The sequence below is a fragment of the Cloeon dipterum genome, chromosome 3, assembly GCF_949628265.1.
Source record: "Cloeon dipterum chromosome 3, ieCloDipt1.1, whole genome shotgun sequence".
In the NCBI taxonomy this organism is placed as follows: Eukaryota; Metazoa; Arthropoda; class Insecta; order Ephemeroptera; family Baetidae; genus Cloeon; species Cloeon dipterum.
This window is the reverse complement of record NC_088788.1, coordinates 35,929,840-35,957,702: the sequence shown is the minus strand read 5'-3', so window position 1 is coordinate 35,957,702 and position 27,863 is coordinate 35,929,840. Positions and strand designations below refer to the sequence as shown.

Below are 27,863 nucleotides of genomic sequence, written 5' to 3'. Positions count from 1 at the left end.
CTCAGGTGACATCTGCAATCGATCAGAGAGCTGCATTCTTCGCCTTAATGGCCGATGCCAACACAATTGTTCACTTTGCGCACATTAGAGTATATTGTTACCGCTTCGCACTCAGACGAGGCGTGGGAATACCGGCAATAATGTCGTTTTAGCCCACCACCAAATGCACATTCGATTCTTCATCGTAAATTCGAACCGTTCATCCATGTCCACTTCTTGATAAGCTGTAATAATTGTTGAACAAGTGGGGATTTAAACGAAAAAACATCTCAATGACTCTGCTCACTTATTAATCCGAAAAAATATCGTGTTTTTCGCTACACTATGACAGTGACAATTTTATAAATCCACACCACGAGTCAAAATTTTCTTGTGAATCAAAAGCTAATTACGACATTTCTATTTCTGAAGTCTGTCAAAATTAATTTTTTGTGCGTGCGAGCAAATCCGTTAAACTCGGCATGACTGGCGGTAATTAAGTAATGATTGAAGCTAACGGCTGAATGGACAATATCCATTTGAAGCTTGCCCTCCCACAAGACGCGCGATAAAGTTTTATACTCTCTCACAAATGAACATAAAATAAGGAAGGCGTGTGTCGTCGTCAAATATAAACAAACCACTCATCAGAGGAGACTCTGCCTCCTCATTCGAGAGAGCGAGGATAAAATTTTCAGCTCTCGGCAAGTTGAAATTTTTGTGCGATGACATTTCAAAAGAGGTTTTCCACTCGTGTTTGGATAAGAAACTGAAAGGAGAAGTTGCCACTCCATTAATTACGCTTGTTGCTGCTCTTTTTGCACAAAAACTCTCCTCCAACGCTTTGTAATGACAAGAACATGAGCAAAAAGTTTTCGCCCGCATGATGATAAAATAACTTGGTCTCCGCCGCTCCTGTGAATATATATACATTTTCAGTCTGGAGTGTCGCTCGATCGCACACACCTTCATCGCGCGCCGGACGCAAATTTATAGCTTTTCGAGAAGCGGGTCTATATATAATAATCGCTTTGTGTCTGCACTGCAATGAGGAAGATGCATTTCTCTATTCACAAACGAGAATAAGAAATAAAAAAGCCGTAAAAGTTAGTTTTGGCATCATTTCAGACGCACCTGGATAAACAGGTTGCTTGCCGCTTCTTGCGCTGTGTACCCAAAGTTTGTAGCTTTTTTATGGCTTTTCTACAAGTGAATTTGAATAAATTATAATGCTTGCAAACACGGAGTAACTATAAATATAGGCCGCTACAACTCGTTAAGGAAATGTGAAATTTGAACAAATATTTGTGTTTCTAAAGATGCGCGGCTTTCTGGGCTTTGAATTAAAAGTTTAAAATGGGTGCTAGTTTCCCTAAATCAAGAATGAGAGTTTAGCTTAATTCCAACATAGCTTATGTAAAATTCATCATTACAGCAGATTTTTTTTAAATAGGTTTTTATCTATCAAGTAAATTCTTGGAGCATTATTTTCCTAAACCTCATCCCCATCAAATTTAGAGAAATCATTAACTTTTGCATTTTTTGTTTCGAAAATGAGCCAAGTATCAAAGCAAGTTCTATTTCGCAAGAAAATGTTTGATGAAAAATTCCCTACCTTTGAAGGCATTTTGAAAGAATGTAGTCGTGGTTCTTTGTCTGGCTCTCTATTGTGCTGGTGCGAGTAGCTCTGCTCTGTGCTCTGTGGTGAGCACCTCGAGAGAGTGTTGCTCTTGAGACGTGTGCAGTTATGCCTCAAACTCGTTGCAACACACGACGTAGGACCGGTGCAAAGTTCGACTGGCACATGCAAAGTGCGCGAGGACACTGGTGATTGCGGGTTTTGAGCAGCAGCAGCATCTTGCAGACCACGACTCCAGGAGCGCGCCCTAATGAACCAATCAGCGCGGCCAAGAGCGCCTCCACTTCAACCCGTCCATTCTTTCTCTCTCGTCCGCCTTCATTTCGACGCCTTTCCCTCACACTCGCGCTAGAACAAGCTGAATTACTCTGCAAATTCATTTTCTCCCTATTGCAAATTGCTGAAATGCCGACTGTTAATTTGTATACTGACAAAAGCTTTTAATGAAAATCAAAGCAATTAAACATTAGCTCCATGAAACCAATTAACTATTCGCAAATATTTGATTGAGGATCCAGTTACAATTAATTGCTAATTTTGAATCGAGTTCAACGAATGTAGACCAGACTAAAACAATTCCTTTAGAAAAAGCTAATTAGTTTTTAATGATGCGTGATGTTGAAAATTTGATCGATTTTATAACTAAAAATATTTCATTTAATAACAGTCATATTTTGAGTTAGTTGGTAACTTGGAAAAATTCAGCCTGAAGTGCTCCAAAAGCTTCAGATGCGTCATGTGGAGTTGAAGGAAACAAATTAAACGTAAAATTGACCTCAGATTTGATTTTTCGGGGTTGTAAAACAGCTGACTCACCTAGTTTAAATACTGCATAATTATCTTACATTTATTCAGTTAAAATGCAAATTTGATTCTTCATTCTGTAGACTTCAATCCCACAGTTTCTCTATTGATACGTTCAAAAACAAAAGCTCTTCAATTAGTTTTAAGTTGCCAAATTGTTGGTGATGGACTGATTAAACAGGGTAAAAGCAAGAGTTTGGGTCTTATCAATCCACAGCAAACGTCTTTCGTTTCTCCTTGCCAAACTTGAGCTTTTGTTCAGCTCCTCAAAGGCGTCTTTGTTCCGTAAAGAGTGCAACTTTTAATTGGTGAAATTTCGAACAAAAGACTATTTATGTACTTTGTCAGCGACAAAAGACACTCCACTGCTAATCGTCACCCAAAGATTTTCTCTGCGGAGGTATTGCGTTTAAGGCCCGTAGACGATTAGTTACAAGCAATGATTAATTAGTTTTACTTTCATGATAAACTCGCTAAACTATTTTTTGTATAAAAATATAATTGGATGAAGATGTCACTGTATCTGAAAAGCGCGCTTGTCTTGTGTGGGCATGGAATTAGCTTTTCCATTAGGCATATAACGTTGTTTAGTTCATTGGCTTAAGATTAAATCAGACACGTAATTATTCGAAAAGAGAATAATTTATTTTAATTTTTTTATTACTCTATTCCTTCCACTATGTCCCCTACACACAAGCGCTATCAAAATTTGAATTGTATAAGTTTCGCGCGAACCAATGTATTGTGAATTTTCGCTGTAAGAGTGCACCTTCGCCTATATTTAAAATAGACGAACCTATACCCTGAGCAGGCACTAAGTGGGGGCGAGTGCATATGTATTCGCCTGCAAGTAAATTTGTCAGAAGCCCAAACCCCTTGACTGGCGAAGCACACATCGTGTAGATGGTGTGCATTCAGCCAACTTGCGACTTCTATTCTGAGTCGGATCCGATTTAACTGTTAAGCTGTACTACTACGTAAGTTACAGTTTTAATCTTTGGGCTTCCTATTTTCCCAAGTGACTTCTGGGCACTTGATTTATTTTTGGCCGCTTTCTGACAAATTTCTTGTAACCTCAGGTGCCCTGCGGGGCCGTTCTGTACTGTTTGAATCGACGGCCTGCGAAGCCTTCCCGGGCGTCGTACGGGCGGCGGGTTTGGACCCTCGACACCCTGAGTCCACCCAAGACCATCTACCCGGTCCTCGCCGTGCAGCCACAGCGACCACTATACATTGTGAGCAACAGGAGAACTTCGACTACAATTGTTTTGTGATTGGAACTCGACCTTTCTTACAGTGATGAGTACGAAATAATGTTTTTGATAGCGCAAAATTTCACACCACGATTGTTAAACCCCTACTAACCTCTTCCTTTTTTTTAATACTTGCCAAGACAAAAGATGACACATCACCATACAATATTTAGTCTTTTGTAATAAACTGGCAGCAGTATATTTTTCATTTTCTTGAAGTGTCGCTAGTCTCATTTTCTTTGTTTCACCCGGAAATTTGAATTTCGTGTCAATTAGATTTACGAATCGGATGGCCGCAGCGAACCCTTGAACTTGATTTGATTTAAATCCTGGATGAGAATTCAGTTGCGTACCTTTTGCTTATTTAAGGTTAGAATTTAAATAAATAAGCTGGCATTCCTTACTTTTCAACTAAAATTTTGATTAATGGCATTTGGCCATTAGAGGCAAGCCCTCGTGCGCCGTGATGATCATATCTCAAAATGCGCGTAAGTATTACATAAAGCTATATGACATATTGTGTGCTAACGTAACTTACACTCCCAATTTTTGAATGGCACGTAGACCACTTGACAATTTAATGCTATATTCATGTAAGCACTTCAAATATCATATATGTGTGTCATTTTTCATCTGCAGCGGTAAATTTCACCTCAAACATTATAAGGGGCAGAATTTGGAATAAAGATGCATTTTAATATATTTGAGACTAAATATAATAGAAAATATTCTTTTAAACAGCCTGCTGGACAAATAATACTATGTTGGGTATTACTTAAAGCACAATTAATTTAATATGACGAAGCAGACGATTGATATATGTAATTGTTTATTTTTTACATTTCTCACATCCTTACCTCATACTCAATGCTGTACACGGTGGCTCATGACTGTTCACATAGAATTTTAGCGATTTTTACTTGTTTACACGCTTAATTAGTCGTGTCGATTGCTTCCAACCTGTGAAAAATGATTTTTTACCATTTTAGAAGGGGTGAAAAAGGGGTTGACACCCTTAAATTGCATTAGCTGTCTAGGGGAGGTCATTACGAGTCGAACGGTGTGCAGTTTTTGAAAATCTGATGCTGAGAAGCCGAGATTTGGTGAAAATCGTGTTTTTAGTTTGGAGGTCGGCGCAGAGTAAATTTCGGGCTCCATGAGAGTAAAAAAACTGCAGATCGTTCGACTCTTCCTCACGTCCCATGATGAACTGATGTTGTTTCAAGGTGCTAAACACCTAACTCCGTAGCGCAGTGAGATGCAAGCACAAAAATTGAAAACAATCCATTTTTTATGGTGCAAGAAGGGGGTTGAAGGGTTGACACCCTTAGACTGTTTTGTCTATCTAGGGGAGGTCAAGAGTAGTCTAGTGGTGTTTGATTTTTGAAAACCCAACCTTTAGAAGCTGAGTGAGATTCGGGCGTGCATCGTGCAAACAATTTTTGAAGGCTCGAAAAAGGTTGTGCTTATTAAAAATATTAGAAAAAAATTGCCATTCTAGATTATGACAATTGTAAACCTGATTTTCAAATGGCGATTTCAAAATTTAAAATTTCCGGCCTTAATTTTCATACATTGAAAAAGCGATTTTTGTGGCCTTGACCTTTAGACTCGCAGCCAGTTTGTTTGATACAAAGTTTTGTCAACTCAGTTTACACTCAGTTTTGATTTAACCGAATTTTGTCCAAGTTATTTATTTCCAATTTAGTGAAAAATCAGGGGATCAAGCTGGATCTAGCGTTTTAGTGCCGTTTCAATCCCAACTTTTGCACAATTCATACGATTTTGTCCTAATTACACCGATTTTATTCCTGCTTTTAGGAAGAGTAATTTTTGTTAGGGGTAATTTGTGATAACAAATATATTGTATTTTTTCTTGCTGCCTTCGTTATGACGTTAGGTTAGGCTTCGTGCTGCACACCAGAGCAAAAGAGACGGCGGGCTGCTCCTTCATAAGAGTATCAGAAAAGAGAAAAGTGGAATTTTCAATAACTTATTCGTTTCTCCGACCAATTCTTTAGATATAACTTAAATAGTCTTAAAATGTAAAAATTAAGTATAATCAATGATTAATATACACATTTTACTTATTTAAACTCAAATATCTCAGATTCCACTACAGCTCCGATCCGAAACTCAACCGAAACAGCTGGGCGTGTTGACATCCTCCTTCCAAATCAGAATAAAAGAGTGTTTTCGCTTTCTGCACAGCAATGAGTGCTTAGCTTCTCCTGGGATTGCAATATTAGATGCCTTCATGGACAAACCGGCGAACGGGAAGCCTGCAAATGAAGAAGACAACCTCGAGGAACCCGAGGAAGTGCCCAAGAACTGCGAGCCAGGTGCGAGCCGCGAGACAATGCTCATAGCGTTCGGCTCCATCGAGGAGATGGTCGAGCAGGAAATGGACTCGAGCTTCACCGAGAAAAACGTTCCTGGCAGTACAACCAGCACCATCAGCGAGATCCAGGACGGAATGCAAGAGTGCGCCGTCAACTCTGAGGACGAGGGCGAGTCCCTGGTTGAGGACGCTCCTCTACCTGAGAACGTGAGTCAATAACAGCAGCCTTATCTTTATTTATTGATTTAAAACTTTTTATTTAGACTGTGACAACAGACGCTAGCAATAAAACAGAAGAGGTAACCAACCAGGACGAGGCATCGACGCCTCCAGAAGAGGAATGCTGGAACAGCATGGAGTGGCGCTCTCAGAAGAAACATATTTTTATCCTTAGCAAGGCTGGGAAGCCTGTCTATTCGAGGTATGTCTTGCACACCTCGAAAAAAAACCCATTCTCATACTACTAAATTCCTTTCTTGAATATTTCAGGCATGGAAACGAAGACAAGTTAGCTACAATTTTTGGAGTGATGCAGGCTTTGGTTTCGTTTGTTGAAACAAACCAGGGCGATGTGATCCGCTCAATTCACGCTGGTGATAGTCACTTTGTTTTTCTTGTCAAGGACCACGTTATTTTAGTGTCTGTCTCGAAGACTGGAGAGAGCGTACCTCAGCTAGTTTTACAATTAATGTGAGAATTGATAAAATTAATAAAACAGCTTCTAATTGCTAATAATTAATCTAGGTATGTGTACAACCAGATTGTGAGCGTGTTGACAAAAACTCAGCTGACAAGGATATATGAACAAAGGCGCAACTATGATTTAAGAAGGCTCCTCGCTGGTGCTGAGAGACTGCTGGACAGTCTGCTCGACTTGACAGAAAGGGAGCCGGCCTTTTTACTCGGAGCAATAAGATGTTTACCTCTTGCCTCGACAGTTCGAGACCAAATTTCCAACACCATCTCCAGCATGTGCTGCAAAATTAAGGTTCGCTTCGGTTAGACATTCAATTAAAATAAAGTAAATCAATTTCTTCCACTTCAGAATTTGGTTTTTGCCATACTTTTGGCCAACAACCAACTCATCACTTTAGTCCGCATGAAGAAATACATAATTCACCCCCTGGACTTGCACCTGATTTTCAACCTCGTCAATTCCTCTGAATCCTTCAAGACGGCAGAGAGTTGGACCCCGATTTGCCTCCCCAAATTCGATGCTAGGTATTTAACAAGTCCTAGATGAAATTTTAATTCTTATCTAACATCATTTCAGTGGATATTTGCATGGTCACGTTTCCTACTTAGCCGACGATTGCCAAGCTTGCCTTCTTCTGCTCACCGTTGACCGAGACGCATTTTTCACTTTATCAGAAGCCAAGCAGAAAATTTCTGAGGTATGTCCCAAGTTTTGTGGCTTCCCAACTGTTTTTAAGTCGCTTCATTGGTGTTTCCACGAAAGTTTCGCACTTTTTGCTATTATAGAGGTGTCAAAATAGCTCAGTTTGGAGTCTGTTTTCCCAGGATATCAGGGTGAAATCTTCAGTCTTTTAAAAAATTCAGTCTTAGATTAACTCAAGTTCTAATTCAGCTAGAACATCAAACTTTGTGCCAAAAGATACATTGAGTTTATTATTTAATTTTGAATATCTTAAAAATGACCTCTTTATTTTTTTTCTAATTATGGCACAAAATGTTGCCCTAAGTGTATGTAACATGCATGGAAATTTTAAAGTTGGTCAAGCTTTAAGTTTTTGAGATAGAGGCTCAAAGGTTTGGAGTTTAGGTGAATACAGAGAAAATAAAAATTGAACGATCGGTTGATTTTATCCTGGGAGCATGAACCTTAGGTTAGATAAGATCATTGGAACAGGTCAGAAATCAAACCCCGGCGTCAGGGTAGCCCTCGAGTGATCAGTATCATTAAATTCGCATTTTTATCCACTTGTACGACGCCTGACGGGTCCTGTATTAGTTCAATTCAATTTATTTCTTTATAGCATGGTCAATACAGAGAACAGGAGAAGGTAACACTTCTGTACAATGAAATCGCCATCTATTTGTAAATACACACACAAGATCTGCACACTGTTGGAAAGGCCAAGTCGAGAGCTTTCAGAATATGTGTGATTTCACCCTTTGAAAGCCATCAGGGTTGTTAGGAACGAGATTATGGTCACATCAGTGCGTTCCTTCATAAAAATTAAATTTTTATGCCATTGATGAATGTAAAAAATGCATGATTTTTTTTGAGGAGGAATGATAGTGAATTTTCCTGCAAAATACCTTAACATACATACAGATTAGGTCGTAAGGATCGTGTACAGTTCAAAAAATAGACAGGAAGCGGTGTAAATTTTTGAGAAAATCTGCTTCAAAGTTAGCATTGTTTTAAATGGAGAATTCTCAAAGGAATTTTGCAATCGCGATTTTCACTGAAATTCCGCATTTCGCTAAAGAAAGACTCACACTGGCAAATAGATTTCGATCAGAGGACTCCAAATCACGTGAGAAAACAGGGTCAAGCGCCGTCAATTTCGGAGAAAACTGGCAAAAACCATCTTATTGGGTAACAGAGGGGGTCACGTCACGCACCTTCCGCTGGATGCCCAATAAACACTTTTGAAACACTCTTGAACCCCCTGTCTGTAAACACGAATGGATATTTTACTCGCATCCATTTTATAAGAAACCAACAAATCTCATTTAAGGAATGGATCGGGAAAAAAAACAAAACTTTTTAAGCTGGCCCCACTCAACTGACCACTCCCTGGAGTCAGTGAGCATGTGCACGGAGCCAGCGCCTTTCGGTGCTGAATGCCTTTCTGACTTTGCTCAGGGTACCTCTGAGTTTCGCCAGCGGCCAGCAACCTTTAAACCTAAGTAACATATGTACATGTTGACGTGCGCACGCACGCCAACTGAGATCAAAGTAACACATGTAGACGTGCGCTGCGCAGCGCACGCCAGCCGAGGAGCCAGGCTCGGCCGAGAGCTACTTGAACTCTCCCCTATAATTCAAGTTTAGGGAACAAAATGTGCTGTGTTTAGCTCGAGAATTTATTTTAACGATCTTTAACTCGCAACTCCTTCAAAATATTCGAAATTGGCGCCAAACGACAATTTGAAGTTTTTTCTATATTCTAAAATAAATTTAAATTCAAAATTATGAATAAATGAATAAAAAATTTTCTTTGTGTTATGCGGAGTCTCAGATAGCAACAAGGTTCCGGGTTAGAGGGCGTAACCGGTAATATTGGAAAAATTGGATTTTGGAGCATTCGCTTTTGGTCAGAAGTATATGAACAAAAATTGGTTGGTCAGCGTTAACTTTTCACGTAATTTTATTTTCCCATTTTCTTGTTGATTGTAGCGACTGAGGAGAAACAACTGTTTGGAAGCGATCAACCAGTCGGTGTGCAGTGAAGGCTTGACCATCGAACAAGTTGGCGTCCCGGAGCTGAGGCACTTCCTTTACAAAGCAATCTCGACTGCTCAGTTCACAAGCCCTGCCCTGCAAGTGCCCTACCACACGAAGGAGAATGCCGAAAGGCTAATGAGCCAGTATCAAGCCCTGCATCACAGGCTGCATAGCCCTTCTAGGCCGTTGAAATTGCTGTTTTACCAGCTGGAGACTGATGCTATGCTTGGATGGGTAAACGTCAATAATTATCTTTTTTATTTAGAAAAAAAAAACTAATTTCCTTTGATACTCTGCAGGTGACGAGTGGATTTGAGTTGTACGCTGCTTTTGAGCCTTTGGTAACAAAATTAAATGCTATCAATGCTGTCAACAAATTGCTACGATGGATGAAGAAAGAAGAGGATAGACTTTTTAGTCTCAATGCACCAACATTTTGAAGAACGGTGGATTTTATAGTTTCCTATACTTGTGATTTTTTCATTCCATGTTCAGTTTTGGAAGGTTGCAATAACACACGTGCCAAAAGAGAACAACAAAAAATGTCAACTCTTCCATTAATGACTAAAAAAGTATTTCTATGTTCTTTTTGTGGCAGTCTGAAACTCTGGATGAGGCAGCTCGATATTGAGCATTATGAAGACAGTTTGTTTATTGTTAAATTTGTTACTCGCCAATAAATTATGATTTTAAATCCATGGATATGAAAATATTTCATTGCCCATGCATTTATGTAATTATGCAGCAAATTTACTTTCGAAATATCATGTTGCTTGGAGTCTATTTATTGTAATAATATTTATGTATCTAATCAAGAGGCAAAATATTTGAATTTGAAAAAATGGCCCACATTTTTGCCTTTCCTCATCTAGTAATGATGCTCCCAGAGTGTCTTTGCTCATGATTCATGATTAGGGCTGTAGAAGTGGTGTAGAGTAGATGAAATGCACTCAGCTTTTTTTAAAGCAACGATGGCAGCAGTACGATTATTTCTTCAACATTTCTCGAGTAAGTGGAGTAAGTTAGGAATTCTTCAGAAAGATAATTTTAATCTGCCGCGCAGCTGACTTGAATTCAACTGCTCCAACATTGCTACCAACATAAGAGTATTCCAATGAGATCTGTTCTGGTGTGAAAATTAATACGAAAAATTATTTAAACTTTTGCAGCAATAAATTTTAGAAATAATAAAATGTTTCATGAAGTTTTAAATCTCTTTGAGTGTGTTGAGAACCTTTCCAATTCAAATATCATCTTAAATAAATTCTGAATTTATTCTTGTAGGTTGGCAGCCTTGAAGGGTGACTTGTGTTTTGCTGTTTAGTAAACGCATTGTGTCGGCTTAGTCTTGCAAATCGAGCCGGTTTCTTCAAATTTTAAGGTACAAAATCCACATTATTTATTTAATCTGGAAGCAATTCTCTAGCTTGATTAACAAATAACGAAATTGTCAACTTGAAATCGCTATTTTATTTATTAATGGCACCAAAATAAAGGTGTCAGAATCGTCAGAGAGTAGGAGCCTCAAAAACCTTTTCGAATAAATTTGTCTAGAAATAAACAAAAAAACGTATTTTGAAGACTAGATGAATAATAATGACTAAATTACTTTTCAGATGTTTCTCACCAGATCAGAATATGACCGTGGTGTCAACACATTCTCACCGGAAGGAAGACTTTTCCAGGTATGATGACGGTGTTATTTTTTTATCACTGCGTTTCAATATTGAATTTCAGGTTGAATATGCCATTGAAGCTATTAAGTTAGGCTCAACCGCGATTGGCATTTCCACCGCCGAGGGAATTGTCTTAGCCGTGGAGAAGAGAATCACTTCGTCACTGATGGAGCCATCCACAATCAAGAAGATCGTGGAGGTGGACAAGCACATTGGTTGTGCTGTGAGTGGTTTGATCGCTGATTCTCGAACCCTCATTGACAAAGCCAGAGTGGAGGCCCAGCACCATTGGTTCGTCTACAACGAGAAGATGAGCGTCGAGTCTGTTGCACAGGCTGTGTCCAACCTGGCCATTCAGTTTGGTGACACGGATGATGACAGTGGATCGTCCATGGTAATTTCGCTGATTTTCAACTGATAAACAGTGCTAATGATGTATTTGCCCCGCAGAGCCGACCATTTGGAGTAGCTATGTTGTTTGCTGGATGTGATGAGAAGGGGCCTCAGCTGTTTCACATGGATCCGTCTGGAACTTATATTCAATTCGATGCCAAGGCTATTGGTTCTGGCAGTGAAGGTGCCCAGCAACAGTTGCAAGAAGTCTACCATAAGGTAACTAAAAATGCAGTTTTGACAGCTGCAATCTACCAGCCGTAAGGCATTCTTTGGAGTTTTATGGCAATAAGAGATAAATTTCTGGCTAAAGGTGGTTTATTAAGTGACTTTAAATGCTCTTAAAGCTCTACAAGCTGGTAGGAGGCACCACTTTGCTGGTTTACGCAACGTTCCAACGGCTTTAGGGGCAAATGTCTGGTGTTGCAATCAATGATTTATTTGCGGGGAGGCGAAAAGATGGCCACAATTGGGCTTAAGCTCCTCTGCGGCCTCTCGGGGACCTGGTGAGCTTGTGACCAACAGGTTGAATGGAGCAGAGGTGGAAAAATTCATAAAAATTAAATATTGCAAAATATCGATTGATTTGTCTCGTCAAGACCAAACTTCAATGAATACTTTTTTCATATTTTTAAAGGACCAACCTCACTTTGCACAAACTTTGCATCGGTCATTTTTCATTTTCTTCCAATTGCATGGAAGTCTGCACAACTACAACTGATGCAATAAAATTTTAATTTTGGTCGGAATTCCTTGTAAATTGATCAACGATCAAGTTTTGAAAGCAAACCTGACCCAAAATTATTTGTCAATTGACTTCAAACCTTTTCGTAAAGCACCCTACATTGCTTCAATAGATAAATAAAAAGTTCCAAATCAGTGAATTGTAATTTCTTAGCATCATGACATGCTACATAATGGCATTCGTTTGCAACTCATCAAAATGTCTGATGCAAACATGTTCCTTTCTATATCAAGCAAATTGTTCTTGGGAGATACAAAATGTCCATCATTTTTCTGGCAACGTTTCAAAAAAATGTTTCGATGGCCTGTCTTGTAGGGAGTAATATGAATCTAAGAACGAGTTAAAAGAGCTTTTTAACAAAGATTCTTTGCATTCAATTTCGAAATTCAGAAAATTTGCCAACAGTTTCAAATAAAGGAAGTGACTTTTGGAATTTTTTAAGTTTCCTGAACACAGCGTTGCATTATTTTTTGCTTAATCACTCAATTTTTTTTACCAATTTCTTGCGCACAGAATGAATATTTTCGATTTTTTGCTTGTGAAAATCTAAAATTTGCGGTCAAAGTGGTCAAAATTTCCACTACCGTGCAGATTGTTTTAATTATAAATTTTCAAGTCGAGGTCAGGAGCCAGTTATTGAAAACTGAGGCGCAAACATTGCCTGCAAGAAACTGGTAAAAATTGAAAATAAGGGGTTTTTCCACTGTACTGCATTTAAAATTTTTTGCAGACCTCGCTAAACATACATGGAAACTCTAAGGATTTTACAATTTAGATTTTGGTTAAACCATTGAATTCGTGATGGAAATTTTCCGATTCAACGGTTTAAGCGATTTTTTAGATTTGACGGAAATGGCCCATAAATCAAAATTGATTTTTACTCAATTGAGCTGAATTTTGGTTTCTAGGTACTGACCAATGAGACAAATCTGTCGATGGGTCGTTTTCGACGTGCCAGAAGATAATTAAAAATCCCTCAGAAGGGTTACGATATTCTGCAAGCTGATTTATTTCCTATGTTTTACTTGCAGACCAAAACTTTCTTGCTTCTTTTTTTTCAAACAACAATATCAACTGAAAATTTAAATGCAAATTTTGGGTCATGTTGGCAGCCACCGGTGAAAAAGGGTAAAAAATTATCCGGTCCTGCCAGCCAGCGCCTTAAATCTCGTGGCTGAGACCTCTAGTACATTATATATTTTTTAAATTCCTTTTTAGTGACAAATCCAGTATCTAGCTCTGAAATTTTTAAAATCAAGTGTAACCATGAAAAGACGTAAGTTTAATTCTAAATTTTCCCTTGAATTTGTAGGGCATGACTCTGCAAGAAGCAATCACACACGCACTCACAATTCTGAAACAAGTGATGGAAGAAAAATTGAACTCAACAAACGTGGAGCTTGTGACGGTCACCAAGGACCGTCTTTTCCACATGTTCACTAAAGAGGAGGTGGAGGAAGTTATCAAGAATATTGCCTAGACGGTTGCTTGCGTTTCAGCTTACCTTACTTACGTTACATTTTGGCTCAAGTGAAGAGAAACGGATTCATCTAATTCTTACAAGATTTATTCACCTTTCTTCGGTCTGGTTTTGTATTTCTTGAATTGGTTTCAAATAAATTAATCGTAAGTTTTTATCTTGTAAGGAATACGCTACCATATCTTTTAATCGTGGACTTTGATGCAGATGTCTGGAAATCCCCGAAAATGCATAAAATTAGTATTCTTTCTTAAATGAATTAGTTGTGTTGGTTAAAAACACGCCTTGCGTATTTATCATTCCTGATGTGAAGTTTTAAGCACTTAAAACATCTAAGAGTCAGTCTTGCGCGCAACACCTGCCTGCTGCGGCTACAAGGCTACTTGCAAGTAAATGAACCCCAATGCCGAGTTAAATATGGTAAAACGTACCTGGCGCGCATCTGAAAGAAGCTAAATTTTTATTCCTCCATTGGAAGACACGTGTTGCGCCCGACTAACACATTAACCAAACTATCTTAAACAAACCAGTTCTACTCCGAGCAGCTGAAACTGCCGCTGGATTTTTTTTTATTTACAGAGCTCGTTTTTGCTGCTAAATCCCAGTTATTAAATAAAAGCAATTTCGGCAATTACCTTGATTTTACAAACAAATTAATTTACGAAGATGTTATTACTATTAAGACATTTGCTTATCTTTTTTATGCAAAGCTGCTTGACAACTTTTGAATCTTTTGGCAAAATGTTCGACATTTCAAAATCAATGATAAACGCAGGAAAGACTTTGAAAAAATTTCGCAGTCGGTAGGACTCGAACCTACGCTCCCAGAGGGAATCTGATTTCTAGTCAGACGCCTTAACCACTCGGCCACGACTGCTGCTTACGAAGAGTGAAACAGAAATTCCGTCAGGCTTTGAAAGTGTTTTCATTTGTGGGTCAGCCTTGCTGACAACCAATAGTCTTATAAAAAATTTCATTGGCTAATTGGCGCACTAATTAACTTAATATTGTGTTTAAAATTATCTACAGCTAAAAAGAAAGAAAAATCTCTGACACAAAATCTTACATAGGCATCCAATTCTATGAACAAATTACTGATTTTGAGTTTTAGATGTGATTTTCCGATTTTTTACAGTTTTTCGATAGATGCTGCTAAATATATTAATTTGCCCTTTTCAAATCATTCGACAACGGAAAAAGCTCAAAAGATAATATTTTAATTTAAATTGCATTTCTACTTTTATTTTCGTTAGAAATGTTTTATTTTTAGTACGTCTAATGTAGTTTGTTCTTATATTGCTAGTACCTCGATCCTCTGACAAATCCAATAAATTATCCTCAAACCACCTGATAGTTTTAGAGACAATGGTGCATATTTTCTTTAAAGTATAATACCGGAAAATTCCAAAAATCGGTGGAAACGTAACAAAACCGTTATGTACTTTGACAGTTTTTCGTCTGAACTGAACACAGCAAAAAGTGCTTCAAAACGCCGGCGACCAATCAGAGAAGGGTATGAGATCGAGACAGCAGCGCCACAGTGCCAACCAGTGCAAGTAACCAGGCAGGCCATCAAGCAGCTAGACTACTTGTGTCATTTTTTTACACTTCGCTTCCACAGGCTATCACTGTGGCGCTGCTGTCTGGATCCACGTCTCCCTTCTCTGATTGGTCGCCGGCACTCCTGTCGCACTTTTGCTAGGTTTCAGACAAAAACCCGCCAAAGTGGCCGTTTTTACTACTCCGCCGATTTTTGTGTTGAAATGTCGACCGAGTTATTTGGTAATTATACCCCGAGCCAAACGATTGGCAAAACCAAAAGTATGATTAAATTGCAGTGTTAATTTAGAAAAATTTGTAATTAAGCCGCGCCAACTGTTTCTCATTTAATCCGCAAAGGAAATGAATACAAATATACACGCACGCAGCGCGGCGCATTGTCCGTTCATTCGCACGTCCCGCTCGGACAGTGACACACACTGCGAATGAAGTTGGCGTGGCTTTGTGCAGATAAATTGGAAAGCGGGGCGTATAGAATGGAATGGAATAGAGTGTGAGCGAGCAAACGTCGTGCTGAAGAGTTTTAATCTGACACGAGCAGAGCTGCGCCGCGCTGAATGGAATTTCAGCACAGTGGTGGTGCCAATTGATACGGCGTTCCCCAGGGAGAGAAGGCAGGCAGGCGGGCGAACCAACACTCTGCGCCTCCGTTCCAATTAAATCGACCAGTTTCCATTACGGCCATGCTTCTGCAGGCTTGTACAACCACCGGCAAACTGAATTCAAATTGCCAAAGAAAACTTAATTAAATTTTCAAAAAAACTGATGCTGATGAATTTTGAGATTATTTAACTCTTCATTGAATTTAAAACAAAAACACATCGATCCTGGCAGGATTCGAACCTGCAATCTTCTGATCCGTAGTCAGACGCGTTATCCATTGCGCCACAGGACCGTTCTGATTTGCATGAAAACTGCCGTACGCTGCCAACCCTCAAAGCTATTTAAAATTCTTTCTAAATTTAAAAATAGATTTTTTTCTTGGTTCCTTTCTACAGGATTTGGGACAGCATTAAATAGCATCATCATGTCCCGTACTTTAATTTTATAAATCAAGCTTTGATAATTTGGTCTCCAAGTAGCAAATGATTATCGATTGAACCTTCGTCCGCACCTTTCAACCAGCAGTCGTGGCCGAGTGGTTAAGGCGTCTGACTAGAAATCAGATTCCCTCTGGGAGCGTAGGTTCGAGTCCTACCGACTGCGAATATTTTGATAATTTTTGGTCTATAAACCAAGTATTTTTATTTTTGCAGGTTTTATGGGACATCATGTTTGATAATTTCTTGAGAGCGAGTTCTTGCAATTTAACAGTTAAGGTGTGCGTTGAACTCCTCTCGTCAAGCCCGATCGAATGAATACTAAACTGGAGGTCATCGGTCAAGGTCAAACGTCAACAAGGCTCATTTTGGAAATTTCCAGGTGTTTTTTGGATTTTGAAAATCCAAAATCCTGAAACGACCCTCAAAAGTGAACTCAGGGTACGTGTACACTTGTGTGAATCTTTCAGGGTGCTGTTCGGCTTCATATATTTTCAAGATATTCAATTTTGATTTTCAAAAAAAAAATGCACAAACCACACACCATTCGACTTGGCTTGACTTCCTCTGGTGAGCTGAATAGTTTTTTTTGTACTCACACTAACCCTTTACCCCTCAACCCCTATTGGCCATAATCTCATCCCCCGAGTCGAATAGTGAATATTTTAAACCATCTCGATTTTAGTTCATGTTAAAAAAAAAAATAACTCAAAGATGTCAATAACGAGAGAATAAGCGCAATGAGGTTGTCATAAACTGAAAAAAGCCAAGCTCCTTGTAATTTGACCGTGTATGCAAACAGCCAGACACTCCGTTCGTGCTGGTTGCCTATATCACTCGACGCGACCGGCGGTGCCGCTTTGGGAGGTAAAAATTGAGCCGCTGGCTGGCCTTCCAAAAAATATATGTGTATACGAAGCAACTGGTGTGTGAGTCCGTGTGGTCTGTGCGTGATATCTACCATGCCGTTTGAAAGAACACGTGCGTGGACGAGCAGCTCTTACTTTATTGCTTGAATAAAGTACTTGATATTCTCGCAATATTTTTTCTTTCCAGATTTTCTCGGTGATAGTGCACATTTCCATAAAGTAATGTTTTAATATGTTGCGTCTTTTTTAACCTTCTTTAAAATTATAATATTGCGATATGAAACGCATGACTCAATCAGCTCAAGTTGTTGATCTTATCGGCAATCATTCGCAAATCTACAAATCAAAATGAGGAGAGCAGCCTCTCTATTGATCAAATGCCTGATTGCCAAGCTTGCTACCGTTTTAATCATATATTCTGCTATTTATTTTGCATGAACAGATTTTCTTGAAATGTTATAAATTGATGGAATGTAAGTATTTTTTTTGCAAAAGATGCATATTCAAATTGTTTTATTGGCCAATTTATCTCGCTCATGAGTCATGACACACTTGGAAGTATAAGCAAGCGAGCTTTTTGGCTGTATAGTTTCACAACCTGAAAATTGCACCGAATCTGTTCATAAAAAGCATTAAAAGTTAATTCAATTGGGGCCACATGTACTAAAAGTGAAAGTAATTCATTTGCGCATTAGTGGTGATGCGCTGCCTCTGTGAACCATAATTTTTATTGGGTTTTAATTTGAATCGAATGAAAGAGAAGGCATTACAAGGATTAACAAGCAACTTTCACAAACGTATTATGAGAGTGACATATGAGCTTCAGGTCTTAGATATTTATTAAATGTGGAGTGTGCGAAAATTTCATAGTGATATTTGGCTTTGTTTGACTCTACCTCTTGTTTAACTCTAATTTGAATTTTAAAAACAATTTTTTTCAACATTTTCAAATGTTTTGAAGGCTAAATCTCGGATTCTAATGGTCAGAAATGCAAAAACTGCACACCGTTCGACTTGGCTTGACTTCCCCTGGTGAACGGAATAATTTTTAGGGTGCTCACCCCTCACCCTGAACTCCTATTGGCTATAATTTCATCCCCAGACTCGAAAGGTGAATATTTTTAATGGAGGTGATTTTTGTACTTTTATAACTGGAATTTGGAAATTTGACATTCCTGTTTTAAACAACGCAGGACGATTTAAAACGTTTTGAATTAGTTAGAAACATTAAACGTTTTTTAATAGCTAAAAAGGGCTTTTAAATAAAGATGTTCTTCTGGAACCAATTTTTATGTAGTGGAGTTTTTCGTAATTCAAATGGCAAAACATGGCGGCCTGAAAGTCAATTAGACAGGGACTCGTCCAGGGGTGGCTAGTCGGTGTGCCGGGGTGTGTACCGGGGCACGTTCCCTCGAGAGGCCCTTTGACGTCATTGAAGCGCGAAGGCGGCGCTTATCAGCGTACCCGCAGCCGCGTGGAGTCGTTCTAGAGCGCCGGGATTAGACACCCTCGCTCCTCGCCCTCATTATCGCCCGCCAACCCCTGCGCTCGCTCGGCACCCGGCAGATTCACACACACTACGTATATTTGTATGCTCCGGTCGCCAGGCAACATTATCTATCAGCGCGAATAAAATTGCGTTTCCATTCTCCACAGCGGCGCAATGGAACAAATGACGGCCGCCGGTTCTCACTAAGCGCCGCAAATCCAACTCAAACGACAGAATATTCATTTTAGCTCCTATGACACTCTCATGTTGCTGAAATATTTCATCAGTGTCTTTCCTGTATGAACAGAACAAACTACGTGTGCAGTGAAATTTAATAAATTTTGGTTGATCCAGTAAATAATAAATAACACTTTGTCTCTTTGAATTTTAAATTAAAGCTTTTTTACGATGAGTTTTAAGAATTGCGTTTCTTTCTACCAAATAAACGGCATAACAATTTTATTTTCAATTTTGGCCATTTGATTGCTTTTATTTAAAGCAATTTTACTGATGTTGCAGTCAAATCTTTCATTATTTTGACTTCAAAGTGCCGACATTAGTGAAAGGGTGCGCTTTTAAAGTAATTGTCTACCCCTGATCGGCTGTGTGTGGCCACCTAAATTTCCAAATTATGGCAAAATCCGTTCCGAAAGGATAGAAAATTGCTGTGAAGAGCATAAATTATTTTGTTGGCCTAATCTCTAAAACGATCGCTGATTAATTGTTAGTGCATCGTTAAATGAAATAGGCCGATTTACGAGTGGCTCCTGTAATTTATAGGGTGCCATAAACGCAGCTTGCCGACCGATTTCTGTGCTTGCCCAAACGGGGATATCATAATTATAATGTTACATTAAAGCGGTGTGTTTCCTCATTAATATACGCATTCAGCTGAGAGAGTAGAAGATTTCCGTCCGCTATAACGGAGTGGAAAGGTGCGTCTTCTCCATTGATTATTATTATGCAGTTCACTAGGCGCTCGCGTTTAAAAATTTATAACCAGCCAAGCGTCTAATTTAATAAATACTCCAAAAGGGCTTGGCGAGATATGATATTTAAATATATTCATTTCTCCCACTTCTCAAAGCAAACAACGAAGATTTCTTTTTATATCCCATTCACATTGCTTTCTTCAAGACAATGACAATTTGTTTGCTTTCTAATATTTGAAATTTAACAGTAAAAAATTCTCTAAAAAATAGGATTATGCTAAAAATATCCTGCAGAATGCCATTAAAATTTGTTAGAAAAACGGCTCAAACTTTTGCATGCTAATCAAGCACTGTCTGACGATCTATTTCACATTCCTTAAAATTCGCACACCATTGGATAGATTGCCACGAGAAGGAATCGAAATCAAGCGAAAAATCAGTTAATTTTTCGAGAAATTTGGTAAAATCTGAAATTGAACTACCCTCGGTCATGATTTGATTATTTCAAACTGTTGCTAAATTAATTCTTAATTATTGGCTTGCAAAGCTCTACTTTAGTCAAAAGCGATCCGTTCCAAATTTGATCAGACCCTTCCAACTTCCAACCGTGCCACCGCAATAAAAAGGCGAGTGTCGCATAAACTCATTTTCGCGAAATGCGCATCCCATTCTTCGTGTTTATTGGAGTGTTAAGCAATAACGGCTAGTGGCGCAACCCTCTCTTCTCTGCTTCTCTCGCAGCCCGGGGTGTGAATCCAATTGAAACAACCATAATCCCTGGCAGTAGGATTGACGAGTGTTGCATCAACAGACGTGACCTTTTTATCTGTATATATACATGCGTTTGGTACACTGGCTGGCTGGCTTTTCGACTCGCAGAGCAGAGTGGGCCGGCCTGGCCTGCCGGTGGGAAAGCAATTATCTCATTACGACATCTGCGCGCAACTCGTCACCCCGCTGCTGCGACGGGGTGGGCCGCCGGACGGGGGTTGAAGAGCTGTTCCAGCCGGCTGCCGACTCGCATACATGAGTGACCTCAAAACATTATTAATTGGATTACATGAGGATCAATATGTCATTGCGTTTGCCAGATAAAGATTTTTTTAGTTATTATGACAGAGCGGATTGGCTGCACTGTGTGTTTGTAAGCTGCTTTTGTCTGCTCGTAAATTTCCACGTTTTACGACGAAAAGCGTTTGAGCACGTGTTGAGATGCGCTCAGCCACCACACGGATTTTGATTTGTGTTCCATTGTATACGCGGCGAGCAAAGCCTTTTTATCAGGCGTTCACCGACTCCCGGGTGTGGGAATAAGTTAAAACTGTGACTCTGCGGGCTCGATTCATCATTTCAGCTTTTAGTCAATGTGCGTGAAGGTATGGTAGTTAATCTGGCTAAAAATGAATCAAATAACTAAAATTATGATCCAAGTAGGGCTGTTGATTTTAGACGTTCAACTCTTTCTATTCTGAGCTTCAAATCATCATGAGGTTATATCATGCAATTTTAAGCCAGATAAACTAAACTCGGAATCGTCTAAAACAGTCTAATTTGTTCAGTTTGGCGAAAACCTGTTCTCACGCATGATTAATTATTTTTTCTAAAAAATTAATAATTAGCCTCGGTATGTGAGGAATCGACTATTTCACCTTTGAACCATATTATCTAGGACTAGACATTATTTTAGACCTATTGAACGCCCACAACAATATTTATCGCCATAAATTGGCTTCGCGCGACAAATAACACAATATTTTTACATTTTTACCACCAAATCTTGGGTTCTGACAGTCAAAATTGCAAAAATTGCACACCGTTCGACTCTCCTCAACTTCCCCTAAACAAATTTTTGGTAATATTGCCAGGGCTTATTCATTGTGCTTGATTAGTCGGTCCAAATAACCATCCTATTCTTTCTAAGCTACAATAGTTTTTAATTTAAAATCCAAATGATACCGAAATTTGATTCGAAATAAATTTAAAAAATATTTTTTGCAGGAGAAGTGGCTTCTATCATGTGCAAAATAAAATAAATGGAAATATTGGCCAAGAGTGAACTGATCACACGTTAGTTTAGAAATTAGTCAGCTGCGATTCAGCTACAAGCAAAAAAAATTAAAGAATATTATTAGGGGCAGATAATGCTGAATCAGAGAGATATTATATCGTTAATCCAAAACATGATTCCGTGTCTTGCTCGTGATATTCAATCTATACGGATGGAAACGACATCCTTGAATTGGTGTTTTATTCAGGGAGCAAGTGGCTAATATCCAGTTTCTTAATCTAGCCTTTTGATTTATATTTTAATCAGTGGCAGTACCAAATCATAATTTTTACTTTGGCCAGTGTGTGCCGCCGCATGGCCATAAAAAGATAAAAGCAGAGCGGTGGTGGCTCGTGCCATCGGTATTCCCCTGCCTCTGATGCTGCTTGATTTTATATTAACCTTCAAACTGGCCGCCAAGATTTATAGGCAAGGAAGCAGCCTCTCTTGGAACTACTGAATTTTAATCCCTTGCACAACATTCCAATGGCTCTCAATAATGCGACAGCTCGAAGCGACGGTGTCGATTTTGTGGTAATTAACATGTAGAATATTGCTTGTCGGCCTGCAACAAGAAACCGCGCTTCCAATGACACAAATTATTTCACTAGTCCTGATTTTCCGAAATTTATGCGACTCAAATTACATAGTCACAGATGCGTAAACCCGCACTTTGACCAAAACTAGGCTCTGGAAGTTCATTTGCATAATTACAGAGGAGGACGATTAAAGCGATGTTTATTGGAATTTCGAATGTCGATCAATTTGTGCGAACGCTACGTGTCAATTTTTTCGCTTCTGGTAATAAAAGCAAAATTTATCGATGCAAACTATGTGCTTTGAATATCAAATCATGTTTTAATAATTTTCACATAAATAACAAAGTGATATAACCTGAAACCGACTGTCACGTTTAAACAAGCTGAGAATTGGAATTTTCCAATTTACTTAATTTTTTTCTTTATAGAGATAACCCTTTTCCAGTTTAGAAAGCATCGAAGCTCAGCCAGATAGGCGAGCCCGATAAAGTTAGGCCATACATTGGGATAAGTGCAACAAAAAATGACACACGCGTTCATCTCTCGAAAGAATCTCCACTTGTGTGTGAGGTTAATATTTTGTTTTATGCATTTCTCTGTGAATAAGCTACGCTCTAGTTTTTTGTCTGCATTAAGACGATGATGATCGCCATAAAAGCAGTGCGTTTACTCTCTAAATGGCCCGTCCGTAAAGGGTATCGCGTGTTCTTAATTCTCTTTTTGTGGCGCGCGAGGAAGATCGGTGCGGCAAGATATACACATAGACTTACGTTTGATATTATAAAAAATAAAGAATGATATTCATTTGATGGGACGACGCGCGTTTGGCCGAAATTATAGGCATTACGACGGTTAAAGCAAATATTGTATATTGCAACGGATTGTGCAGATGAAACGAAGGGTTAAAATTGAGAATTAATTGCAATGGTCTAATTGCTTGCGAAACGACTTGAAAATGAAATTAGCCCTCTCAAAAGTGGTTAAAAAGTTTAGCTTTTTATTTTCTTCAAAGCTTTGAAAGCTAAATATCATGAAACATAATTTTTCTTTATTTTTTTAAAGATTTAAAAGTTGAAATAAATAATTCACTGCAGCTGCTTATTGAGGTTAAAGCAGGATTGGCTTGGTTAGAGAGTGGATCGATACAGGTCACCAATTGAAATTCATTTTAATTGTTTTATGCAAGGAGTTGTTTAGCAACAATAAAAAATAACTACTTTAAAAATTCAAATGTTTCCAATTTTCTCCAACGTTTCCAGCGCTTGACCACATTTCTTGACAGATTTCGATTCCTCTCGTCAGGATCTGTCCAACAGCGTACGAAACATTTTAGGGAAACTCTTTGTTGTGAAAAAAAAGGTTTCAGTAAGAAGCCACTTTTCTATTCTAAAAAATTTACACTGCTTTTTAGGTCAATTTTGGCTTCAACTGAATTCTAAGGCATTGGCAACAAGCATTTTCCAGGATTTCGCAGTATCAATCCTCTTTAAATAAATTCATAAATTTTCAACAAGGTTAATTGCAATGATACATTTCAACAATAAATTCAAAGACGAGGACGCGTTATACCATCCAATGTTTGCTGACGTAGAAGTTTTAAATTCCAGACCTCACAAAAAACTAAAAATGGCATTTTAGCACACAAAACTCGCCGCAACTCTAATTCGGTTGGTATATAAAAATAAAATTTACTAGCGTCCACCTGCCCGATAAAGATTAAAAGCTGCGCGTCTAAGGCGTCAACAAATTCTTTCTTTGCAATGAAAGATTGTGCCTAGGCAGTCGTAAGAGACTCTGGTCTTAAACGGAGCCACTTCTTTATATATTTCAGTGTGTCAGTAGGGATGTTGCTGCGGCTGGACCAACTAGTTATGCAAAGTGGCCCGTCGTCGAGTCCAAGCAAAAAACGTGGCACTGACACTTTCGTTCTCAAATTATTCGTGCGTCTAATGGACGATTTGATTGAAAATGAGATCGGGCCGGCTGATTAAACGGAGATAATTGCCCGCGCGCCGCTTGATTAAAACATCGCAATAGATCGGGGACAGCACACCTATTTAAGATCTGCAAAATACGGGCTTCATCGCATACCAGCCAGAAGCCTGTTGATTTTAGTCTGAACGCCAATCCTAAAATCTAATTAAGAAATCGGATTGTATTTCAGCCGAAAGATTCACAGTTAAAAAATAATTAATTAGTCCTGCAAGGAGAAATAAGAATCGAATTATTTTTTAAACCTCTGCTCAGTCCAATAACATGGGGCCCGAGTGGCCGCAGAGGAGCTTTGGCCCAATCGTAGCCATCTTTTCACCGAGGCCTATGATCAAAACGCCAGAAATTTGTCAAAAAAGACGCTGGTAAGGTGCGAAAACCAACTAGTGGCGCCTCCTACCAACCCGGTGGGCTTTTTGAGCATTTCTAGTCAATAAATTAACCACCTTTTGCTATATTACATGTATTTATTTGCTGAAGAGCAAAAACTCTTCGGTTAGTTTCGAAGGATAAGATAAATATAGGATAATTTATTGCTAGGGTGAGTGCACTCCTTCCAGAGTTCAAGCTAAAGTAGAGTCCTCGACCGCAAACAGGCGCTTGTGTTTTTTGGTCCAGATGCCGTGCGTTTTCTAAATAAAAGTTTATGATATAAAACTCATAAATCTCCGAATAACCAGGTATCACATTCGGCTAACATCAAAAGAGATCCCAATTTCTCCATGCAGTGTGCGGAATTTCCAGGAACAAGGGAGCTGCTTTATTGACGCGCTTCGCCGGGCTTCGGGTAAATAACGCCTCCTGATTAATTGAGAACAAATGTAATTTTATACAAAACAACTGAGAAAGAGGTCCGTTTTTTATGCTGCTTCAGGCCATAACAATACGAAACAATATTCAGTTTACACTTTTTGCTGTTTACATCGAGGAGATGCTTGAAAATCACAACATTACAGCTTTAATGAGGTTTGGCTTTTGGCTAGACGGGAAATAATGAGATCCAGGTGATTATCTTGGGCGCAGAGCTGCTCCTGTGGTGTGAAACTTTCCACCTCGGTAATAGAAAATTGATGCCCGGCGAGATTATAGGTTCGCCTGGCACATAATATTGCAGGATAATTTGTATGTATAATTTACTAAGTGGCGGTGGTGCGCCGAATTTATCATTATTTCTCGCACTCTCTGCCGCAAAACAGCTTGTTGCTTCCTTCGATGTGCCGCCGAATAACTTAAATTATTCACGCGGCACACCAGTCAATTAATGCTCTCTGGTGCCGAAGGAGGCAAAAAATGCGTCGGCACGGTGCCTGCACGGAATTACAAATTAACCCGACACCGGCCTTATACTTTGCATGCGTGTGCACTTAAAATAGTGTAAGTTGAGAATGACAAGGGAAACACGTTTGGAAGTAAAATTGACGCAATTTCTGCTTCAACAAAGAGCCCGCGAAGCAGCAATTTTTCTTTTAGTTCAGCTAACATGCAAATTGCCGGAAGACCGTCAAATTTATCTGTCATATTTGCGCAATTACGATTTGATCCTTTTAATTAGCCCCACCTTAAAACGAAACGGAAAATTGTTATCTCTTTAAATGTTTGCGTGTTCCATTGAAGTTTAAACGTACATGCGCAAATTGTAAAAGATTTTATGAAATTTTTCAAGCTGTTTAAGAATTAAGAAAATGCAAAAATATTTCCAAAATAGAAAATTGGCTGCTTGCTAATCAAGCATTGTCTCCCTAATGTGTTAAATTCCAATTTACTTTAATATGAAGGTGATTTTTTGGATAGATCGTGAAAAATTTGACTGTTCCTCGATCGGTCCTGATTTCATGAACTTCGTGCTAAAGTCAACAACGCAAATTGCTCTTAATTGTTAGCCTGTAAAATCGGTTAGTATTAAAAAATGATTTCGAAAATGAATGCGACACGTTATTAATTTAGCCAAACAAGCTTTTAAAGAGAAATTTCCTTTTCTGTTTTGGCTGATTATACTATACAAGCTGTTTTGATAGTTAACAGCAGTGTTCGACAGCGCGCGGCGCGAATTAATCGAGTTTGGAGGCGCTGTTGGCGACGCAAACGGCGAAAACGAACTTCTGCGCGGCGAGAGCACCGCTGCGAGGGCTCCCATATTAATAATTTGATGGTTGCCCGAGGCGACGCTGCTTGTGAGCCGGAGTCGTCGTTTTTCTCCACCTGCTCGCGCTTTTTGGCCGTTCGCAGAAGCGATAGATGACAAATGGGCCGCGAGGCATCCAGCCCTTTGGCGTGTGCTCGTCTTTTCATTAGCCAGCCCACCGATAATTTTTTACAAGAATCAGCAGGCAGGCTGTCCGCAAGTGTGCCTGTTTTATTCTTACAATGAAAGACGCTGTTTGACATCCACTTGAAAAATTTTCATTTATTCTGGGAGGGAAGAATTTATATTATACGTTTGTTTGCGAATTCATGTGCTTTGCCTGGAAATTAGGGTTAAAAGACAAAAGCTGCAAAATAAATTAACATGCTAATCTGTGGTCACCAGCGTCGGCGAAAGCATAATGTTTTGAATACATTCGCTGTAAAAGGGTTTGATTTGACCGCTGCTGCCTTGTAAAATCCGGTAGCCACTTTTGGCTGGCAGATGGCCCTTAATGTAGCGCTCGAAGAGGCGGCTGCGGCTGAAAAAGCTGCAGTGATAAACCGGCCGACGGAGCAGACGAAATTCAAAACGAGCTGTCTGCGTCGTGAATAATCACACGACCTAATCAGCCGCCCTGAAGAAGAAAAGAAGCAAATTAAGCGAGCCTCCCTCCGACTTTTTAATTGTTTTTTAATTTGAATGCCGCGATCGTGCGCGTCTGACGTCTTTTTCGCCCTCGAATTAATTAGCTGCTGGGTGGCCGTCGTCGCCGCCGCCACGAAAGGGTTACGAGATGAATCGGCGACATTAACCCCCTGATTGCAGATAAGCGTCGGAGCGGGGCAATTAATTAAAATATTCCAGCACTCTCGAGACGCCGAGTTTTATCTCGGCCGACTTGTTAAGACGCCGAGAGTTTATTATGACATTAATATGAGTTGGGGTCGTGTTGTCAAAATATTAATGCGCTCTCGTTGTGACGAAAGGGGTTGAGCTCAATTAAGGGGCCACTTTAGTGTGGGAATGCGGACAATGATTGCCGCTAATCGAGCTTCTCCTTCACCGAAGTGCGTTTTATTTTTCAAGCTGGAATGCAGCTTCCAAACTAAGCTGGAATAAGTAATTTTAATTTAAACTGAATCAGGAACAGCTCGATGATGAAAAAAAAGTCAATTAGCAATATTTTAGCCATTATGCATCATCTACCTGATCGGTTGGCTTCCTGAGATGAAAATTGTTTTCGGCTCTTCATCATCTGCATGGCTGTTATTATGGAGTGATTACTGATTAACAAAAATTAGACCTGAATCAGCGTGCTCCAAAGGGTTCATTACATTATGGCAAATTAGATGCAAATTGCCCGGCTTCCCGAATCCTAATCTAATGCTGAAATAATTGCCTTTGTCTAGTTCCTACTGAACGTTAATTAGGGTTTCATGGCTTTGCAGACTAAATTGAATTAATATGCTCGTCCCAACCGTGTTTCATTTCTTTCAGCTCAAAATTTGGATCACATTCATCCAGGCTCTAAAAATGATTTGT

The 27,863-nt window shown here is 39.2% G+C and overlaps 3 protein-coding genes and 3 non-coding genes across 6 annotated transcripts in view; 3 read left to right on the top strand and 3 right to left on the bottom strand.

The window, feature by feature from the left end:
• The window catches only part of LOC135940192 (protein Wnt-5a-like), a 128,715-nt gene extending 127,094 nt beyond the window's left edge, over positions 1-1,621 (bottom strand). The window contains exon 1 of the mRNA XM_065484988.1: positions 1,595-1,621. Coding sequence (XP_065341060.1) covers positions 1,595-1,606 — 12 coding nt within the window. The 5' untranslated portion in view covers positions 1,607-1,621. The remainder of the gene's footprint in view (positions 1-1,594) is intronic.
• Positions 1,622-5,862: 4,241 nt separating this feature from the next.
• Mon1 (vacuolar fusion protein MON1 homolog) lies at positions 5,863-10,136 on the top strand. The gene is made up of 8 exons (XM_065484985.1): positions 5,863-6,223; positions 6,280-6,437; positions 6,506-6,706; positions 6,761-7,004; positions 7,062-7,237; positions 7,290-7,410; positions 9,387-9,668; positions 9,734-10,136. Exons 1-8 carry the CDS (start codon positions 5,933-5,935, stop codon positions 9,872-9,874), a joined length of 1,614 nt encoding a protein of 537 aa, XP_065341057.1. The 5' UTR covers positions 5,863-5,932; the 3' UTR covers positions 9,875-10,136.
• A 589-nt stretch (positions 10,137-10,725) lies between these two features.
• Positions 10,726-13,897, top strand: Prosalpha5 (proteasome alpha5 subunit). Its single transcript, XM_065485089.1, has 5 exons — positions 10,726-10,815; positions 11,051-11,119; positions 11,172-11,504; positions 11,561-11,722; positions 13,561-13,897. The coding sequence occupies exons 2-5, from the start codon at positions 11,051-11,053 to the stop codon at positions 13,726-13,728; spliced, it is 732 nt and encodes a 243-aa protein (XP_065341161.1). The 5' UTR covers positions 10,726-10,815; the 3' UTR covers positions 13,729-13,897.
• A 626-nt stretch (positions 13,898-14,523) lies between these two features.
• TRNAS-AGA (transfer RNA serine (anticodon AGA)) lies at positions 14,524-14,605 on the bottom strand. Its single transcript has one exon. It is a non-coding gene; the product is annotated as a tRNA-Ser (tRNA).
• A 1,505-nt stretch (positions 14,606-16,110) lies between these two features.
• On the bottom strand, positions 16,111-16,183 carry TRNAR-ACG (transfer RNA arginine (anticodon ACG)). The gene has a single exon. It is a non-coding gene; the product is annotated as a tRNA-Arg (tRNA).
• A 229-nt stretch (positions 16,184-16,412) lies between these two features.
• TRNAS-AGA (transfer RNA serine (anticodon AGA)) lies at positions 16,413-16,494 on the top strand. The gene has a single exon. It is a non-coding gene; the product is annotated as a tRNA-Ser (tRNA).
• Positions 16,495-27,863: the final 11,369 nt, after the last annotated feature.